Source organism: Aspergillus melleus (assembly GCF_016097325.1).
Source record: "Aspergillus melleus strain CBS 546.65 chromosome Unknown contig4, whole genome shotgun sequence".
Taxonomy (NCBI): Eukaryota; Fungi; Ascomycota; class Eurotiomycetes; order Eurotiales; family Aspergillaceae; genus Aspergillus; species Aspergillus melleus.
In genome coordinates, this window is record NW_025763373.1 from 2,676,632 (window position 1) to 2,694,283 (window position 17,652).

A 17,652-nucleotide genomic window follows, 5' to 3' on the forward strand; every position below is an offset into this window, starting at 1 on the left:
AATGGATTTCTTGTGGTGGACTATCTCTCTATTAAATGTACCACTGAATATAGGATAACGGGCAAGCAGTTCCTCCTACGGTATAATAGGCTTTCTTGCTACACAGTTATCCTGCGACGTGATACAGATGTTCTTAGAAACATCACCAACGCTCGTAGAAGCTACTTAAATAATAGGTCGCCAGCTTCTGCGCCTTGGATAACCCAGTCCAGGATTTAGGAAAGATTAGCGAAATATCCAGCATCATCCAGAATGCTCCTTTTTGGACCGTCTGATTCTCAAGCAAGTTTATGCGTCACCGAATTTCTCCCATGTTACTTGCATCAAAGTGCATCAGAGAAAGCGGTTGAAATACATGCATGCCTATCACCCTTATAGCCGTAAAACAAATGATCAACAAAGCGGGCGTCAGTGGCAATGATTGCTTAACGGGCGGGACATAACATCATCGAAATAGTCAATGAAAACGGATTGTCTTATCCCGCTGCCTTGTAAAGCCCAGTATAATAGACGCAATGTGCAATGTCTGGGGTAAAAATTGAGGTATCAATATCGGGCCGAGCGTTAAACAATAAATGTTCCTGTATTTGGTAATTGGAAACAAAGGCCGGCCTTGGGCAAGCTGAATTGACCAATTGACCATGGGGCATTCGACACTCCGTTTAATAACCACGTATCGACCGGTCACTCCCATAAGTCTGACATTCCGAAGACAGCGGGAAGGAGAACGACGATTATTCTAACGAATAGAATGCGCTTGGTACTGTAACCCAATTGCAGACGATATATTTTGCGTTACCATACACGTAGTCAAGGATTGAACAGTACAGAATGTTGAAAACCCGGAGCCCCGCCCGGCAAGCTTCGTGAATACAGAATAGATTTAAAGCAGACCTACGGCCAACTAATATCATCTGTTTCCTATTGGTGACCGCCATACTCTAGGAGGAACAAGACAAGAAGAGCCCTCCGAATCATAAGAATGGCTTCTACAAAGACCGATTCCGACATCTCCGACACATTCAAAGTGCTTCAGCACACGGTCCCTAGCCAGCATATACGGGAATATCCCCAGGCAACGGCTGTCAACCAGGAGGACGTTTTATACCTTGCTGTGAAGCAATATGTGCCGTGGGATAACCTACATCCTTCCCCTGGCGCGGTGAGCATCGTCTCCGCGCATGCGAATGGAGTACCCAAGGTGATCTTATTCCCATCCCATTCCCTCACAGTGCTAACGGAACCCCAGGAAGCGTATGAGCCGTTTTGGGTGGGCATTTATCAGGCAGCCAGTAAATCCGGGCTGGCGATTCGTGGTATCTGGATGGCCGACGTGGCCAACCAGGGTGTCAGTGGTCTGGTAAACGAGGAACGCTTGGGAAATGATCGTATGTTTCGCTTAATCCTTCCCCTGCTGACGGCTCCTCCCCATTGACCCGCAGCTTCATACCAGCTTCCGCCTTTGACCATTCTCGGGACCTGTTACTCCTGATGAACCATTTCCGAGACAGCCTTCCGCAGCCAATCATTGGCCTTGGGCACAGTATGGGAGCGACGCAATTGATCCATCTCTCCCTTATGCACCCCCGGATCCTGCAGGGTCTTTTCCTAATAGAGCCCATTGTTTTTCCTTATTCCGGGGCGGATCAGGGTCGATACCCGGCGGCGCTAGTATCCCTGCGACGTCGAGATACCTTTCCCACCAAGGACATGGCTGTAGCCCACTTTCAGCGCAGCAAGTTGTTCCAATCATGGGATCCACGGGCATTTGGTAAATGGATTGAATATGGCCTCCGTGATGCTCCACCTGGCCCCGAGCCGCGAGTGGTTTTGACGACCCCCAAAAGTCAAGAGTTGTCCACCTTTGTTCGACCCATTCTCGCCCCGAAATCGACAACAGACCGTCGTGTACTCTGTCCGGATCTTGCACTCGAGGCACTTGACGATGAACGGATCCTGTTCTATCGCCCCGAACCGGTCATCACATTTCATAATCTCCCACACCTGCGACCACCGACCATGTACGCATTCTGTGAGGGCTCGCAGCTTGTCACCCGAGAGATGCGGACTGTGATCACGGAGAAGACCGGAACCGGCGTGGGTGGAAGTGGCGGGGTGGTAACAGGGCGTGTTAACATGACCGTCATCAATGACGCAGGGCATTTTGCTCCGATGGAACATCCCCAACGCCTAGCAGACCATGTTGTGGAGTGGCTACAGGGTGAAGATCGCCGGTGGATCACTGCAGGCGAATTGGAAAGACCGAAGCATCGAGGGCAGAATGAGGGAAGCCCGCGCGAGATGAGTCGGGAGGTGTTGGCTTTGTTAGAGGGGACAAACAGTTGCCCAGACACAACAGCGCGTCCCCATAAATTGTGAGACCACCATGCCAAAAGAAAACACTTGGATGGCCTTTATACATCACGGCAGCCTAATTTAGAGCGGTATTAGCAGCGACTAATCTGATCTGATTAGAATAGTCCTTGGGTAGGTCTGGAGCGAGACGAAATCGAGTTGGCTTGGCATGGGACCTGCAGGGCACAGACGATGAACCTTTCTAGTTCTGGTCATTTGAAAGTATACCACACGGGAGGTTAACCCTGCTGTGAATGGAATAATAAGGGAAACAAGCTCCTCCTTTCTAAAGCAAAGATCTTGCCCGATGGAATTCTACGATTCGAGCCTCGAACCAAGAAGCATTATGTACAGTATTACAAGTGTTTGGCTCTAAAGACTCAAGCAGCCAAGCGATTGAATTCCTATACAATTTGTGCTTTTGCAGTATATCAACCAACAACTACTTACAAAATAGACCCATGCATGGCCAGGATTCGCAATCAATGATTGGGAAGGACGAGGACATAGTCAATCTTTACGGAGTCGATAGGAAATAGGTCAAAAGAGAGCCTAGGCAAAGTAACGCGTACCATCCGAGATCTTATCTTTATCTCCCCAAGTCCCCACAAGAGCGATTAGTCTCAGATGTCAAGTGAAACAAAGCTAGGCAGTGCTTATGACGGTACTGTATTATAACGAGCCGACCTGGGCAATTGGAGTGAACGCATAAGACTCCGGGAAGGTCATTGCAGGCGAGCAAATATGCCCGGCGATAATAAAGTGGCATGTTCTTCGATTCTCGCATTTAACCATGGTCTAATTCTCAATTTAGATATATATATGCGGCTGTTTATCGGATGCCCATTATGATATTATCATTCAGCCTCCAGTCCAACTTTTACTGCCTGAGTTAGGCGAACAACGTTCAGTGGTGAGCAGTTGGTTCCAGTTCTATCTGCCATGTCTTTTGCTTGCCTTATCACCTTATACCGCCTGGCCTTGGCATCACCAGGTGCATTGGATCGAAGATTGCGTGGGTAACAGTTGGGTGGTGGGGGCCGGCGTGCAAGACATACGCAAGCAAATTAACCGGAGTGGAACGGCTCAGACAGATGAATGCCCACCCTGGTGTGGTGGATGATGATGATGTGGGGCTTCTAGTATTTTCGGCAGACGATGATGCCCATCAAGGGCTGGAAAATACAATACACGGAATAAACGTCTAAATCTCAGGAGATGCCTCCAAGCGTTTCGCGGCGACTATGCAAGGCGTCTGCACGTTTCCTACCGTGAGAGCTTTTGGTGTACAGCAGACTCTGCTGGAGCCGAACAAAATGGGAATTACAGTGGCCGAAAACACTAATCGCGCCTATGTAGTAAGACGCATGTCTCACAAGGTATCGAACTGAGCGGAAATAGATACGGTTAGAACCAAGTCTACAATAGGATTGTGGCTGGCGGCCTACCATAGCCCATTTGGGACTTGACTTTACATCGGGGTTAATATACGCATTCGTGTTGGAAAGGATGACGTGCCATATAACTGAGGTACAGTGGGACAAGGGCATACGCCTATTGATAGGCATTGCTGGGCTAGTCACTGGGCAACCCCAGAACAAACAGAACCATGATGGCAAGGCTAATTCAATGTTATTGACATATTTGTTAGTATGGGGCCGTAAGGAAGAATAGGTTTGGATAAAAGAGCCTTTGCTGGGCCTGTCTATCAGACAGGAAAATACTGAACAGAGTAAGCTTGGGCGCACACGTACCTTCGAGAAAGTCTGCGATATGAACAGGTAAATACCGCGATAAACGGTTTATAGAAGCCTGTGCTATTAACAAAAGGCTCAGCAAAGTTAAACATAAGCAAGGAAACCTATTATATTGGCGTGGCTTCCACTGACATGTCATGAAAGAGCTACAAGCCACTCCAGAAGTATCCAATGAATATCGGCTTCTCTATATTATGAATTGGTTTCGTCGTATCTGGCTATGGCCCAGACGCAAGTATGAGGCCTGCCCTTTCACGTGGTCCCAATGCTAACTGTGCGCCACCTGTAGACGGGTGTATCGGACTGCTTCAGCTGAAGATCACGATGGCCTGGATGACCCCAAGATCAGTTATAATGTTACAGTCGGCGTGGGTTCCTCCCATAGGCGGGCAGCAGTGGAACATTCAAGCTTCATGCGTGATGATACCCAAAAAGCCGCTGTCGAGAAACTAAGATGTGAGCGCTGCCATGGCCGTCGTTCTACGAGTTATCACTGCAGACACCGGAAAGCCTCGGTGCAGTACCCAGCCCGTGGCATATGTTCACGGCGGCGTACTGGCTGTGCGGGCGCACGAAAGGCTCTACAGCAAGGGCCCTGGCTTCAATCGACTGTGGATTTACCAGCAAGCGGACGGGTGAAAGAGCCAGGGATCAGCCACAGCAATACGCAACTACAGCCAAAGTCTCCTGCTCCGGTAAATGAACTTTGTGGAATGCCGACAAGCTCGTTAGGCAGGAAATAAGAACCTTGATTCCTCGATACTGTAATCTTCCAATGTACCAGAGAATCAATAGGCCTCCGTACCGACCACTTACATACATCATGATTAAATGGCTCCTTTCGTTCTCCAGAGTCTCATGCGCAATTGAACTCTTGTAGGGTTATGCTTCTTCCGTCGTGGCCTCAGCCGAATCGGTTGCATACTTGCCAAGACCTGGTCGGTTTCCCCGGAGAGCGTCCTATACTCGGCAGTAGATTGTTTTCCTCTCTGGCCAAGCATTCGCCGCTTCATACGAGCCTCACGGAGCTGGTTTTCCAGGAACGGCGCACTGGCGACGAAATCAACATATGGCGTTGTGCTATTTGTAGGTTGTCTTCCGGGTCTCTTTCTTGGTGATCGTCTTGTCGGGTCTGGAGTATGAAAATAATATTTTCAAGTTCTGGGAACAGGATATTGTATACATACGCGTAGTCTGACATGATAGACGCATGGACGGCATTATCGGCACGGCGCATGGTGCATCGCTGGACCGTGTATCACTGTAAACGCGACTGTTGTGGTCCGGAGCCGGAATGCTTAAGGCCGAATCGACGCCATCCAGCGATGCCAGTTGCTCATTCAGCCAGGACGGTGACCGGAGGAATACCGTGAGGAATTCATCGATGTCACCGTTTGGGTCACACACCCTGTCTGCCCTGAATAATGCTTACATATAAACCTAATGACCCTAAGATTAGTCCGTGAAGTTCGTGTTGAAGTAATGTACTCCTACCGTTTATAGGTGTAATCCAGGTGATGACGCCAGCAATTGACACAGTACATACTCGCAGGAAGATATGGGTGATTGGGTGGTCAGGGCGTACATGTCTGCCGGGCTTTATGCTTTACGAAGTACTAGAGCATCAGAGAGGCAGGAAAATCCGATCATCTAGTGTAGCTCCTCTACCTTCCAGCCTGCAGAACGAGGAGGGTACCCGCTGGCGGAAAGAACTGCCGATTCAGCTTTAATACTAGCAGGAATAAATCACATGGGACCGGGAAGCGTATGAGTCCAACTGCAGTTCTCAAGAGCTGTGTTTGGCAAACATGAGCACTTAGCCGCAGTATATTCGTACCCACTTCCTCTCGTACGGTTTGCGACCATAATGGACTCCAATGACTCCTTATCCGTATCGTAGCTGGCAACGCCGTGAACACAAGGACCTATCAGGCACTACCCTCCCTCGCCGCGGTGACGCCTAGTTGTCACTGATCTCATCCACATTTGATGCATGCAGTGTACTATATGTTGGCTATAGCCGCCATCTTTTAACAATTTTGGCGCTGGTAGGGGTCTGTCACTCCACAAATGGGCCCCTGCGGTCGGAGTATCCCTCTCCCATCTCCACCGGGTCTGGCAAACTTAATATAAAGTCTTCGCAGGTGCAAATGCTTGCTACTTCCGTGTCGGATATCCGTCACGGTTTACATGTCTTCGCTTGCTTCGACGGGCGTGCTGTTGCGAGACACAGCCACCCGATGAATCGCTTGGACCTCTGTCCAGACGCATATCATACTGCTTCGTTTGGAAGGGTTTAGAGGGCAAAATCAACAATCAATGGACACGGTTGCCTAGGGTGCTAACTGGCAGTCGGTGAATGTAATGTTATGTACGCGGCAGTCCCAGACCTCAGAGAAAGCTAAGCAACATTTGGAGAGCGCAATGGACTAATGGACTGAAACAAGGTCTATCTACTATCCCCAGGCTCAACCATACACAATCACCTTCGCTTTACAACCAACCGTAGCCAACCTCTATAGATACTCCACCTAGGAGTTCAGGCTTTTGGCGGAACTGGAACCGAGGCGGGAGCCGGGGCCTTTTGATTGGCAGCTGGAGTGACAGAGGGAGAATCAGCCGGGGCGTGGCCGTCGTTTCCGACCGGCCGACCCTCACCTCTGCCCTCCAGCAGCACGGCCGGGGCATCCTTCCAGCTATCGCAAATCCTAGTGATCCCGTCTTGAACACTTTCGAACGATTTTTGGAAGTGGGTTAGGAGCGTCCTCTGTTCCTCGTAGCGACCTTCCATGTCGCGCTTCTCCTTCTCGAGAGACGCGTTTTTGGTCTCCAGTCGGCGATTCTCGTTCTCGAGCCGCTGGCTATCAGCGTGCTTCAAGATGTAGGAATCCCAAATGCGCCGATAGAGGGCCACGAGGCGTGCCGCCTGTGCGGCCAGAACGGGATCTGTCTTATCCAGCCGCTCCAGCTCCTCGGCCAAAGGTTTAAACAGCTCCGCGGTTGACGCCGTTTTCGCGTCCTTGGTGGGAGAATCGGCCGACTGAGGTCAATGTGGTCAGCGGATGTCTCCGTGGCTCGTGTCGGGCGACCTTACCTTTGGCAATGGTTGAACTCGAGGCGGTGGGGCCCGGAAATCATTGTCCCTTCGGGGCGGCGGCGACTCGGATCTGCGCTTGCGCTTGGATTGATAGTTATCATTCATCGAGTGATGCATGACTGGAGCTATGTGCTGCTGAAAAGAAGCAAGTCTTGTCATGAACACGGCTCTCGAGTAGGACGTCGTGCCTTCTTATAAATACCACGATTGCTTCGGAGCATAGGGGAGAATACACCAGCGAGCAAAGCATGAGAATGGCCTACACATACACGGCGCATTTTTGCATGGTCATGACACACCAAGTGACGAAACACACTCTATGCGTAGAGCATCACGTTGATAAGTGATGCGCTCGATTCACCGGATACTCAAGGTATGGGCAAGAGGTGGGCTGTTGCCATCATCTTTTCACGGCCTGGTATTCCCCGGGTCTCCAGGGTTTCAACCATCGTGGCCATCTTTATGCGTTTGACTAACATGGTGAGGGTAAAACTGACGATTATTCTCTACCGTCATCTGCCCGCTCGACAGCATGATGTAAATAGACACACATAAAATCCAACAGGTGGTCCACATGATATTATATGGTCCTTGTCTCCCATTTAACCGCATGCGTCGAGTAAATGGCTCAACTGAGATGTCTCTGTCGTACGCGACGGCTTGCAGAGCGACTACAACATGCGGTGCAGGCGAATGAGGTGGATCGCCCAACCCACGAAACCAACATCGAGGCCGGTCCCTCTCGGACTCTGCATTGGGAAGCGGAGAGGGAAAGGCAATGGCGGTCACTAGCTCCGTCGCCAGAATTTGTGGAAAAACCAACGCGGAAAAGGTACGATAAGTTAATCAACAACAGTTACGGTGTTACTAAAATGTACTACTGCAGGCGTGACCTGAAATGAGATTCTCGATTACTATGCATCCCTAGGGCCTGGGCGTATATCGAGGGCGATGAGTACAAGATGGCCTATTCACTAGGGGATTGCCTGTTGTTAGTTGGTATTGGTAGATCACGTTCGCGCCTGAGATCCGCAACGATGTATTGCTTATGTGGGCCTAGCCATACGAACCACCCTCGCTAGTATACCCTCATCGTGACATGCAAAGCATCAAGAATAATCCTGCTGTAGGTGGTTCAATCCTTCCACAGGGGATCTCTTACGGATCAGACTCGGGGGCAAAATTACTCAAATGCCCGATTTTCTGAACATGCGTCGCTAGCCGTGACCGGCGATGTTGATCATGAGCGCCCGATTATTTTTGCCCAGCGGCGCAGTTGCCCACGTCGGCCCGACGCAGCAAGGGATGCTGGTAATGGTGGAATTTGGTCATCCTATCTGGCAACAAATCGGGGTTACACGACAAAGGATCGGTACATTTGCGGCCACAAGTCCTATGTATGGATTTAAGATAGCCGCCCGAGGTCTTATACTTCTATGGACCTCCTGGGCACGTGTTTCCAGGGCAAAAAGAAACTCGATAAATCCCTAGCAACCTCTAATGTTGTTGGACCGTCGCTAATCCATGAAGTTAAAACTGCCGAGAGAAGCGCCCGAATGCACCTCCCGACCGCCCTTGTTGGTAAGTGCTCTCTGGAGCTCGGCATGAAATCAACCATCTCGGTCGACCCTACGGCACAATAAGAGGAGCAAAGAATGGGCATTTTTGTGGCCTCGATTCCACAGGTCTTGTGTGTGCCCCCTGTACCTAGTCCAGTCATATCTGTTCGCCATGGCGTTCCAAGCACCGAATCAGCCGCACACAAAACGTTTCCCACAAGAAGTTCCAAGAAGTCCTCCGGTTCAACCTCGCGCGAACACTCGGCCCGGGGGATGATATTGTATTGTTGGTGACTAGCAGGGTCTAGGGGCTAGGGACTTTCTTCGCGACACACGGGCAACGTACTGACGCAGCGAGAATAGCAGAAGGGTTCGTATTGGATGATTGTACTTTGTTTTGTACTATATGTAGCGATAGAGCATGGATTGTAGATACATCGATGGATAGGGGCGGATGATATTTGCTCAAACCTGGTACGAAGAGGATAAGACCGCCCTGTCCGCTCACATGGAATACTGGACCGCATCTGGAGCCCCATGCCGATATTCTTCAATGCAAGCTCAGATCGCCGCGTCCCAGATGTACCTGCCATACGATATGCTGTTCAGGATCACAGCAAGATGCATCAGATAGAGGCTGGGCTTCCACTCGCCCACCAGACCCAATCTCTCCGGACCCCTTGCCAGATAGCCGAGCCCCGCCAGAAGGTTCCAGCCAGCAAGCCGTATCAGCCCGACGACGAGTGGCGATGGAAGAGCCCAAGGTTGACGGAGGATATAGATCGGTGGCAGTAGTGCAAATGAACCTAGTGCCAGGCAGAATTGGCAAAAGTATAAGTGGTAGGAAAGAAAGTCGGTCATGGTACCAACGACGGCAATGGTGAAGCAAAAGAGGTATGCGAGACGGAGGTAGCCGTGTTGGTCAGATGACAAGATCACCAATGGAACGGTCGTGGTATAGATCAGGAATAGGGTGCCGGCCTGCTCGAGCTTGAGCCAGGATACGGCCTGGCTCCCGTAGAGTGTCCCTCTGACTCGGTGGGCCAAGCTGCATAGGCACCAAAGTATGACGCCGCTACTGTACAGAGTCACAGCTTGTGCTTGGACAATAGTGCCTGGCGACGTTGGGAAATGCCAAAGCAAGAAGGAGACGAGGAAGAAAAGGAAGTAGGAAAGCCCAACCAGATGGATCGAGACGAGGATCGCGCCATCGCGATGAAGAGCCTTGTTGGCGAAACTCATTCTGGTATGACGGCCGTTCGCAGCAGGGCGTGAAAATATACCGCCCTTGCATTGTGGGCTGGCTTCGGAGAGCATATTTATATGACGTTTCTTACCTCACTAGGCCGCTAGGAGTGTGTCCTGTAGTAGGGCTGGTTGATCGGTCTGGCTGAACGGTCTGGCTGATCCCGGGGGGAGGCATTCATCCGTACATGACCAGCAACAAACGGACCCATGTTCGTGGTCCAAAGAAGATAACCGTGCGAATGCCCAGCAAAAATCAGCGGAGGCGAGAGAATAAACTCGCCTGCCGATGGGGGGACCAGATTCAATCTAGAATATCTTCCCTTGCCTGCTTGACTCATTGACTGCAACCAAGGTATTGTCCGCCCTGGGAAAATGAGGGTTGACGGCAACTGATGGCCTTTCACGGCTGGTCCGCGTACCAGTCCCTACATTTGGTGGGCGCCATCAGTTCATAGCCATTGAAACCTGATCATCCGACCAAGACGGTGTGTATTTGATCTGTCTTCACTATGAGTATATAAGCCGAAGCCAGGAGACGAGATGGACGCAGCTGGCTACCACAGGACTACCATGGCAGCATGGTTAGGCCTCTCACACGACGACGCAGCGGGCTGGTCCCTGGTCGATACGGGCCGGATGGATGACATCGTGCAGGACATGAGCCATCCCGCCACACAGTACCCGTCTGTCCTCTCGTTCCTGGGCAATGACAGTCGGGTGGCAGCCCTGCGTGCGCTCTTTCCCCAGAACAATGTTACCCGACGAGGACCAGCTGGCCTGGTCCGGTTGCATCTCAGTACCACGACCGCCAATACCGAGCATCCAGTGTGGTTCACCGAGAGCAGTTTCGCCCGCCCACCGACGATTGACGGGTCCACCATAGCGCCATCCGCCGACCGTTCTCGACGGTACCCAGTTCGGCAAGGCCGGTTCGAAACGCCGTGCGACATGAAAGACCACCTCCTCACGAGACTGGTGTTTCCGTGGACGCACGTAGCGTGCTTCTTTGTGGACGGAGAGAACGAGTTGAAGACCGTGACCAGCTGGTTGGCGGCAACCCACGAAGGTGTTCATGCTAGCCCTTCGGAAAAACCAGGCCCGGTGCGAATCATATTGATCCTGACGGAGCCAACCGCGACCTACAACGCCGACCCGGTGGAGACGGAGTTGCCCGGTTCAGACGTCGCGGGCGAGGAACGACCGACACTATCGGTCCTAGACCTGCGCGGTCGTCATCAGTTGTCGCCCTCTGCCCTTTATGCCCCACTACAGCGTCTCCTACTGGACGGGCTTCAGGACAGCCGGGCGGAGCTCATACAGCAGGGGCTGCTCTTCTCCGCCGTTCATCTCAAGTTCATGTGGAATAGGTGCCTTGGGCAAAGTCTTCTACACCCGGCTACCCGAATCAATTGTCTCTCCATCGCTCGGGAACGGCTGCCAGTCCCGTTTGCGTTCCACGATGGCCTCGCGGAGCTGCTCGGGGAGGCGTGCAAGATCGGGTGTCCGATCCACGACCTCCGTCAGTTTGTAGCGTCGGCTCTCCTGATGGACGCCTACCCTCCAGGGATGCATCGTAAGTGCATCTGACCATCGTGCCTGTTTCGGCGGCTGATAGCGCCGAACACGACCACTGACGCATCTAGGTTTCCGACCCCAGCACGTCTTTGATAGCTTGTATCGGGATCTTTGGCTGACGGCACCGGAACTGGGCGAAGGCCCAGACTGGGCCCAACATGGTGACGCTATTCGGGATGCGTTCATCGACAGTTTCGCCCAGATGGGCCCCCTGAGAACCTCGCTCACAATCCGGAAAGAGGCACTAAGGTGCTTCGGCGCACAGTGGCCCGGCCTCACGTTACCCACGATGTGCCTGTTCTGTCTCGGCCGACCCGCGGAACACCAGCTGCCTTGTCGACATGCGCTCTGCGATACCTGCGTGGTCATCTTTGGACGGCCGACCCGCGGAGCCGAATATCACCACGATCTCTCGCACTGTCACCTGTGTCAGGGTGTGGTCGAACGCACGGTTCGGCAGTTACCACCGACCAAGCGGCCCGTCGTGCTCGCACTGGATGGAGGCGGGATCCGTGGCATTATCACCCTCGGCCTCCTGCAAGAGCTGGAGAGACGGCTCGCGGGCAGTATCGTACTATCCGACATTCCTGATCTGACGGCCGGCGTCAGCGTAGGTAGGTCAGCCCCGGAGATCACCGTCGTCGCCGCTACGGCGGTCGTGCCGCCAAGTTGTGACTGACCATCGTTAACTCATGCCAGGTGCCTTCATCGGGACAGATATCGTGCACAACAGTATCTCCGCCGCAGATGCCTACCGGAAGTTCCCTGGCTTTGCACGGAAAGTGTTTCCGACCTCGGGTATTCCGCTGGGTAGATGGTCCTGGATGAGAGTCGTCATAGGCCTTTACAACGACGGCCTGTACGACGCAGCCGCGCTTGATCAAACGATTCGGACTGTTTGCGGACCAACTCGTCGAGTATTTGACGCAGGGGCGACACCGGTCGGGGGCCGTCGTCTCGCAATTGTCGTTAGCCGGACATCCGACGGCAAGCCTGTGGTCTTCCCCAACTATCATGGTGTGGGGCGGATGGACAACGATTCGGGATACCAGGCCATGATGCATCAAGATAGGACTCAGAATCCCTTATTGTCGGACGTGTGAGTGGCTTCATCCTGTCCCTCAAACGCGTCACAGGCTAACGATGGGTGCCAAGTCTCGGATGTAGCGTGGCGGCTCCTGGGTATGATCTACCTCCACTCTTTCCTTGACTCCACCCTTTCCTTGACTGGTTTAGCGTGCTCACTTCGGCTTTAGGTTCTTCCACTCCAAATTTCTCCCAGGGCTCGGCCCCTTCCAGGACGGGGGAATCCGCGCCAATAACCCCCATGGAATCGCGCAGGCCGAATGTCGCCGGGTCTGGCCGTCGGCCCGGACGCATGATCTACTCGTCTCCGTCGGAACAGGCTACATCCCATCGACGGCGGACTCGAACGCCTCCCCCAGCCACGCCGGCCGTAGCCTCCACGACACGGCCCCTCTTCGTCTGTGGCGGGCGTACTACTCGTCCCCGTGTATGGACGGGACTGCAGCCTACAAAGAAGGCCTGAACCATGTTCCACACGCCATGCGGTTTCGTACGTTCCGGCTGGACCATGCCCTGGACGGCAACTTGCCCCGGCTGGACGATGTCGGACAACTGGCGGCGCTGACGAGCCGGTCGTACCGAGTACCAGACGAGCTGGTCCGAGCGGTGTTGGCTACGTGTTTTTTCTTTGAACTAGACGAGGCTCCTACCCTCATCCGGGGTCAGTACTATTGCCGGGGGTCCATCCTGTGCGCGCGACGGCAGGCACGACGGATCATGGAGCGGGTGCTGGTGGAGTTCCCGGGCGCCGAGGTCTGCACTCTCCGGGGCGATGGGTTGGGTCGAGTGGGCGAGGACGACGGATGTACAGTCTGCGGGTACTATCGCAAACGGGTTCGATTCCCTGTCGGCAGTTTGGATGAAGAAGTGACGGTCCTTTTCAGCGGCTCCTCCCACCAGCACCCGATCGGGGGATTTCCAGCCACCGTGCAGCAGTTCCTCCACCAGCAACAAGCCGACGCGGTCTTTGGTCGGTCCGACCACCAAACCGACCGATGGCCACCTCGGCGAAGGTGCTATTGCGCGAGAGGGACCAAGCGGGTTGTGCAATTCCAGGAACCGCCTCCAGAGCGCAAGAAATGGCGTTTATAGCGGGGATGTCACCGGATCATCCGTCGGTGGGCCGACATCGGCTGGCAGCCTGGCCACAAGAGATTGCATAGCCTTCAATCGATGGCCAATGGTATAATATACTGAAATACCTACATGGCCAAACGCCGGCGCTACATCAATTATGTTGTGGATAGCAGATTGTCCCTAAGATACAGTAGTGGTTGCTTACGTAGTGTATGAGGATAGAATCAAGCATGATTAGTCTACACTGGCGAAACCCTGAAAGAAACAGTTTTATATATATATATATATATTTATTGATATGGGCCGATTACCAACCATGGTATTCAGATATTGTTTTCCTGCAGATTCTCGATTGCAGCCAAGGCATCGCCGGCAGCTTCCCAAGAATACCACAACACGAGATATTGGGCGGAGTGGTGACCATCACAACCCGCTGACCGTTTCGCGATCACTTTGATAGGTATCAGGGGCCCGGTGGGGAGACACTAGCATCTTCTTTAGTGACGGGAAGCACACGATCAGAGTTGATGGGGATATACTGGCTTCGGGTCGGCATCGTCGTTATCGCAAGTAGATCGAGGCACGCTCCTACCTGGCGAGCTAGCCCTACTGTCGCGGAACGAGAGCGACTCAGAATCAGAAACCACAAAATCGCGGTCGTCGCTGTCTTCCGATGAAACGGCGGTGCTCGATGCTGAATAAGGCCAGGTTTCTGCGTTTTCGCCGTCCGATTCACTAGATCCGGTAGACGTCATGTCGCCAAGCATAGGAGTGGGCGGTGGATGGAATCGGTGTTGAAACCTTCTCTTTTATAGCGATTCTATACCGACCGGATCTATGGGCGACGACTACGACCGATAGTAGTGCAAAAGGAAGAGAGGAGAAAACAAAAGAACAAAAAAACATCGATGGGCATCTGCCTGGGTATTAGGCGAACACCTTCACAGATTCTACTACATTCTGGGCCACAGGCTAGTTACACCTCCTCCAACTGTCCTGTAGCGCACTAATGGATCTTCACCACGTTGCCCGGTGCACGTTGCTGTTGCCTCGGCCATGGCGGGCATTAGGGCAATGCAGAGATATCTCCATCTCGCTCACACTCAATTTTCTTCCTCCTATACCGATAATGCCAACCTGGATGCCCATAGTCCCCCAACTCTCTCCGGGGGAGCGCGCGCACAGAGCATCACCCCTGATATGGGCCCCTCACGTTTCATCATTCCCATCACCTTCACAGATGCTGAAGCTTCAATACGCTAGTCTCGCTTCGACATTGGCGCCAGTATACAGACTACCGCCATCAAATTCATGGGACGATGATGGACAGTCGCGATAGATCGAAATCCCTAGAGCACGGAGCCAGCCCGTCTCGGATGCCATAAATATTCCTGTCCCGGTCGCGATGATTCCTGGGACCAGGTACAGGCAGCATGTACCTAACACGCCAGGCCCAAGTCGAATCGAAGGAAAAGGCTCTGGAAGCCTACCGGAAGGAACGATTTCGTGGAAGCGCCCGAGTCCGTCTAGACTGCCTTGGGTTTGAGAAGGGGTTCAGCCGCCTGATGGATGACGGCCGCAATACCGTCCGGCTCGAGCGGATTCTCGAGTTGCAAGGCTGTCTTCGCATCAACCGGGATTACCATGTGCCGGTGCTGGTCGATGCGGCCGACTGGGGCCGTAGCATCAAGATGCATGATAGCGAAGACGAGTTGCTCCCGGAATTGGCTGTGCCTCTGAATATGTTACTCCGCGCCCAGGGACACGAAAGCATTGTCGCAGCGGCACGAAAGATGCTATCCGGACCGAGTCGGTGGTGGGTGGTTGATGTATACGTGGAGGATCCAGGTAAGTTCCCCCTGCATCGCTGGTCTGAAGCACCCGTTTCCCGCCTCCCTGGCGCATGGCTGTAGCTTCGTTGTACGTACTAGTAGTAAGTGGAATGCGGTTTTTTTGCCCTAGGTCAGCCAACGATCGAACCTTGGCTCCACACCCACCTCGTGCGCTCCCTACGGGAGCATTTTCCGAACGAGCGTCAGCCCCCTGATGGGTTAATCTATCAGCGGCTTCGGTTATACGAAGGGCATCTCGGCCCGCCCCGCGATGAACACGCGGCCGCGGCGTGGTGGGCTATTTTGCAGCACGACCCGAGGAGTAGGAAGCATCGATATGTCGCCGCATTCTTTAAACATCCAACCCTTCCTCGGGCCTTTGATGCCCTTCTTCCCATCCCGGGCCTGTGGGCTTGCATGCATCTTGGGGTGCTCCACACCATGGTTTCTCTGCACTGCGATGAGGTATGTGGGCCTGTGCTCGTTCAATAATGCCGCTGCTGAAGTCAGAGACGGTACAGCCCATCCTATTCTATCTGGAGCGGATCCGCAGCATGTGGGTTGACCAAATCCTGGGCGGCGATGCCGCGCTGGCCGGCGCTGCGGACGCCCACACCGTTCGCGTGATGGAATCGCGCGTTCCCCAGATCTCGCAGCAGGATAAGGCGTTCCTGGAAAAACAAATGATGACCGACCGGACGTTGTTTCAATCGATCTCTCTCCACGAGACACGAGAGGCCATCTGGGCTCGGCTACAGTCGATCGACACCCCGATTCCCAGCCTACGCACGTTCTTCCAGGATCTTCGTTATTTGGGCGGGGCGCGCAAGGCGATGCAGGAGCTTCTCTGCCTGCGGGAGCCGGGATCGACGGGCAAAGTCACGATCGATGAGGCACTAGGCGGGCAGCGTTCGGCCGGCACAAGCCAGTCTTTGGAGGCCCTCTCCCAGCAAACTCGGCAGGGCCTGCAGGAGCTTTGGCGGTTCTGCTTCCAATATGGCTTGGAAATAGCGGGAACCGCACGCCGCCTGCGTCAGCCACGGAAGCCGGAGCGGTTGCCCGACTCGCTGCATGCCGGAAATGAACCAACATGGGTCAGCCGAACGACGCTGGTGCGCCACTTTTTCTGGCTTGCCGAACAAGAAGGATTCACCGTCCCCAGCCGGCCCGATCTAGCGCCGCAGGCCGTGTCCCTGCCGACACCACAGTCACGCGATGCGGTGCCGAACCTGAACCCGGGCTGCGATGAACCCGTTGCCCGACGGCGCGGAGTCCCGTATGTTGACACGGTTGATGCCGACCGGTTCGCCCTGGAAAAAGACCGGTTGTGGGAGCGCTGGGATAGCCCGCACATCACGGCAGAGTTTGTACGGCGATCGCAGTTCCAGGCCTTTTTCGGTTACCTCCATGGCAATGTTGCACATAGCCAGGCCGCTGAGAGCCCCTGGGGCGATGCGCCGGCATCCGATGGAGCCGGGACGCCCGACCATACAATGCCCGATCAAGGCACCTCCGGGGATCCTTCAGTGTCTCCCAGCATCGCGGATATGCTACCGGACATACGCAGCCCTTCTAGCTGGCCCAACGCCTTTCAGGTGAGCGGGCTGTTTGGACTGGAATCCTTCCAGATGCCAGGGTGGGATTTGAGGGTGGACGTGGAGATTCCGGGACGGCAGACGAAGACGTTTTTATTACAAGAGCCAGCAGGATCGAACGACTCCTTTTTACAGGGGGGCATCAGCCCAATCGAATCGTTCCTCAACGGACTGGGACCGGAATTTGTGTTTTATGTTCCAGAAAATCGGACCATTCTTCGCGAGCAGGTCCACACCTGGCACCAACAACGTCCGGACCAAACTCTAACGGCCCGACTGGACCAGCAAATACTGCAAGAAGCCACAGCGACAAAGGGAAACTCGTTCAAAAGACATATCAGGGAGCTGTCTGCGTCCGAGCTGGAAAGTAAACTGGCAGAGGTCGCCGCGTGGGTTGATAGGCAAGCAGATGGGCACTGGATTGTATCTACTACGGCTATGCCAACGATCAATATAGCGGAGGGATAGTAG

At 53.6% G+C, this 17,652-nt stretch overlaps 7 protein-coding genes across 7 annotated transcripts; 5 read left to right on the forward strand and 2 right to left on the reverse strand.

The window, feature by feature from the left end:
* Positions 1–856: 856 nt before the first annotated feature.
* Positions 857–2,444, forward strand: LDX57_007776 (uncharacterized protein). The gene is made up of 2 exons (XM_046089493.1): positions 857–1,388; positions 1,454–2,444. The coding sequence occupies exons 1-2, from the start codon at positions 983–985 to the stop codon at positions 2,377–2,379; spliced, it is 1,332 nt and encodes a 443-aa protein (XP_045945464.1). The 5' UTR covers positions 857–982; the 3' UTR covers positions 2,380–2,444.
* A 2,136-nt stretch (positions 2,445–4,580) lies between these two features.
* Positions 4,581–4,751, forward strand: LDX57_007777 (uncharacterized protein; the record flags this gene model as incomplete). Its single annotated transcript, XM_046089494.1, has 1 exon — positions 4,581–4,751. The coding sequence occupies one exon, from the start codon at positions 4,581–4,583 to the stop codon at positions 4,749–4,751; it is 171 nt and encodes a 56-aa protein (XP_045945465.1).
* A 1,900-nt stretch (positions 4,752–6,651) lies between these two features.
* On the reverse strand, positions 6,652–7,326 carry LDX57_007778 (uncharacterized protein; the record flags this gene model as incomplete). Its single annotated transcript, XM_046089495.1, has 2 exons — positions 6,652–7,152; positions 7,207–7,326. The coding sequence occupies 2 exons, from the start codon at positions 7,324–7,326 to the stop codon at positions 6,652–6,654; spliced, it is 621 nt and encodes a 206-aa protein (XP_045945466.1).
* Positions 7,327–9,329: 2,003 nt separating this feature from the next.
* LDX57_007779 (uncharacterized protein) lies at positions 9,330–10,010 on the reverse strand (the record flags this gene model as incomplete). Its single annotated transcript, XM_046089496.1, has 1 exon — positions 9,330–10,010. One exon carries the CDS (start codon positions 10,008–10,010, stop codon positions 9,330–9,332), a length of 681 nt encoding a protein of 226 aa, XP_045945467.1.
* A 546-nt stretch (positions 10,011–10,556) lies between these two features.
* LDX57_007780 (uncharacterized protein) lies at positions 10,557–12,270 on the forward strand (the record flags this gene model as incomplete). Its single annotated transcript, XM_046089497.1, has 2 exons — positions 10,557–11,589; positions 11,660–12,270. 2 exons carry the CDS (start codon positions 10,557–10,559, stop codon positions 12,268–12,270), a joined length of 1,644 nt encoding a protein of 547 aa, XP_045945468.1.
* Positions 12,271–12,415: 145 nt separating this feature from the next.
* Positions 12,416–13,769, forward strand: LDX57_007781 (patatin-like phospholipase family protein; the record flags this gene model as incomplete). The annotated part of the gene is made up of 3 exons (XM_046089498.1): positions 12,416–12,690; positions 12,747–12,773; positions 12,848–13,769. The coding sequence occupies 3 exons, from the start codon at positions 12,416–12,418 to the stop codon at positions 13,767–13,769; spliced, it is 1,224 nt and encodes a 407-aa protein (XP_045945469.1).
* A 1,418-nt stretch (positions 13,770–15,187) lies between these two features.
* On the forward strand, positions 15,188–17,649 carry LDX57_007782 (uncharacterized protein; the record flags this gene model as incomplete). Its single annotated transcript, XM_046089499.1, has 3 exons — positions 15,188–15,602; positions 15,717–16,051; positions 16,108–17,649. 3 exons carry the CDS (start codon positions 15,188–15,190, stop codon positions 17,647–17,649), a joined length of 2,292 nt encoding a protein of 763 aa, XP_045945470.1.
* Positions 17,650–17,652: the final 3 nt, after the last annotated feature.

Bases quoted from the DNA above. Each gene is read 5' to 3' on its own strand.
- LDX57_007776 (XM_046089493.1), top strand. From the start codon at position 983: ATGGCTTCTACAAAGACCGATTCCGACATCTCCGACACATTCAAAGTG. The intron at 1,389-1,453 runs GTATGTTTCGCT...GCTTCATACCAG, and splicing joins GGAACGCTTGGGAAATGATC to CTTCCGCCTTTGACCATTCT.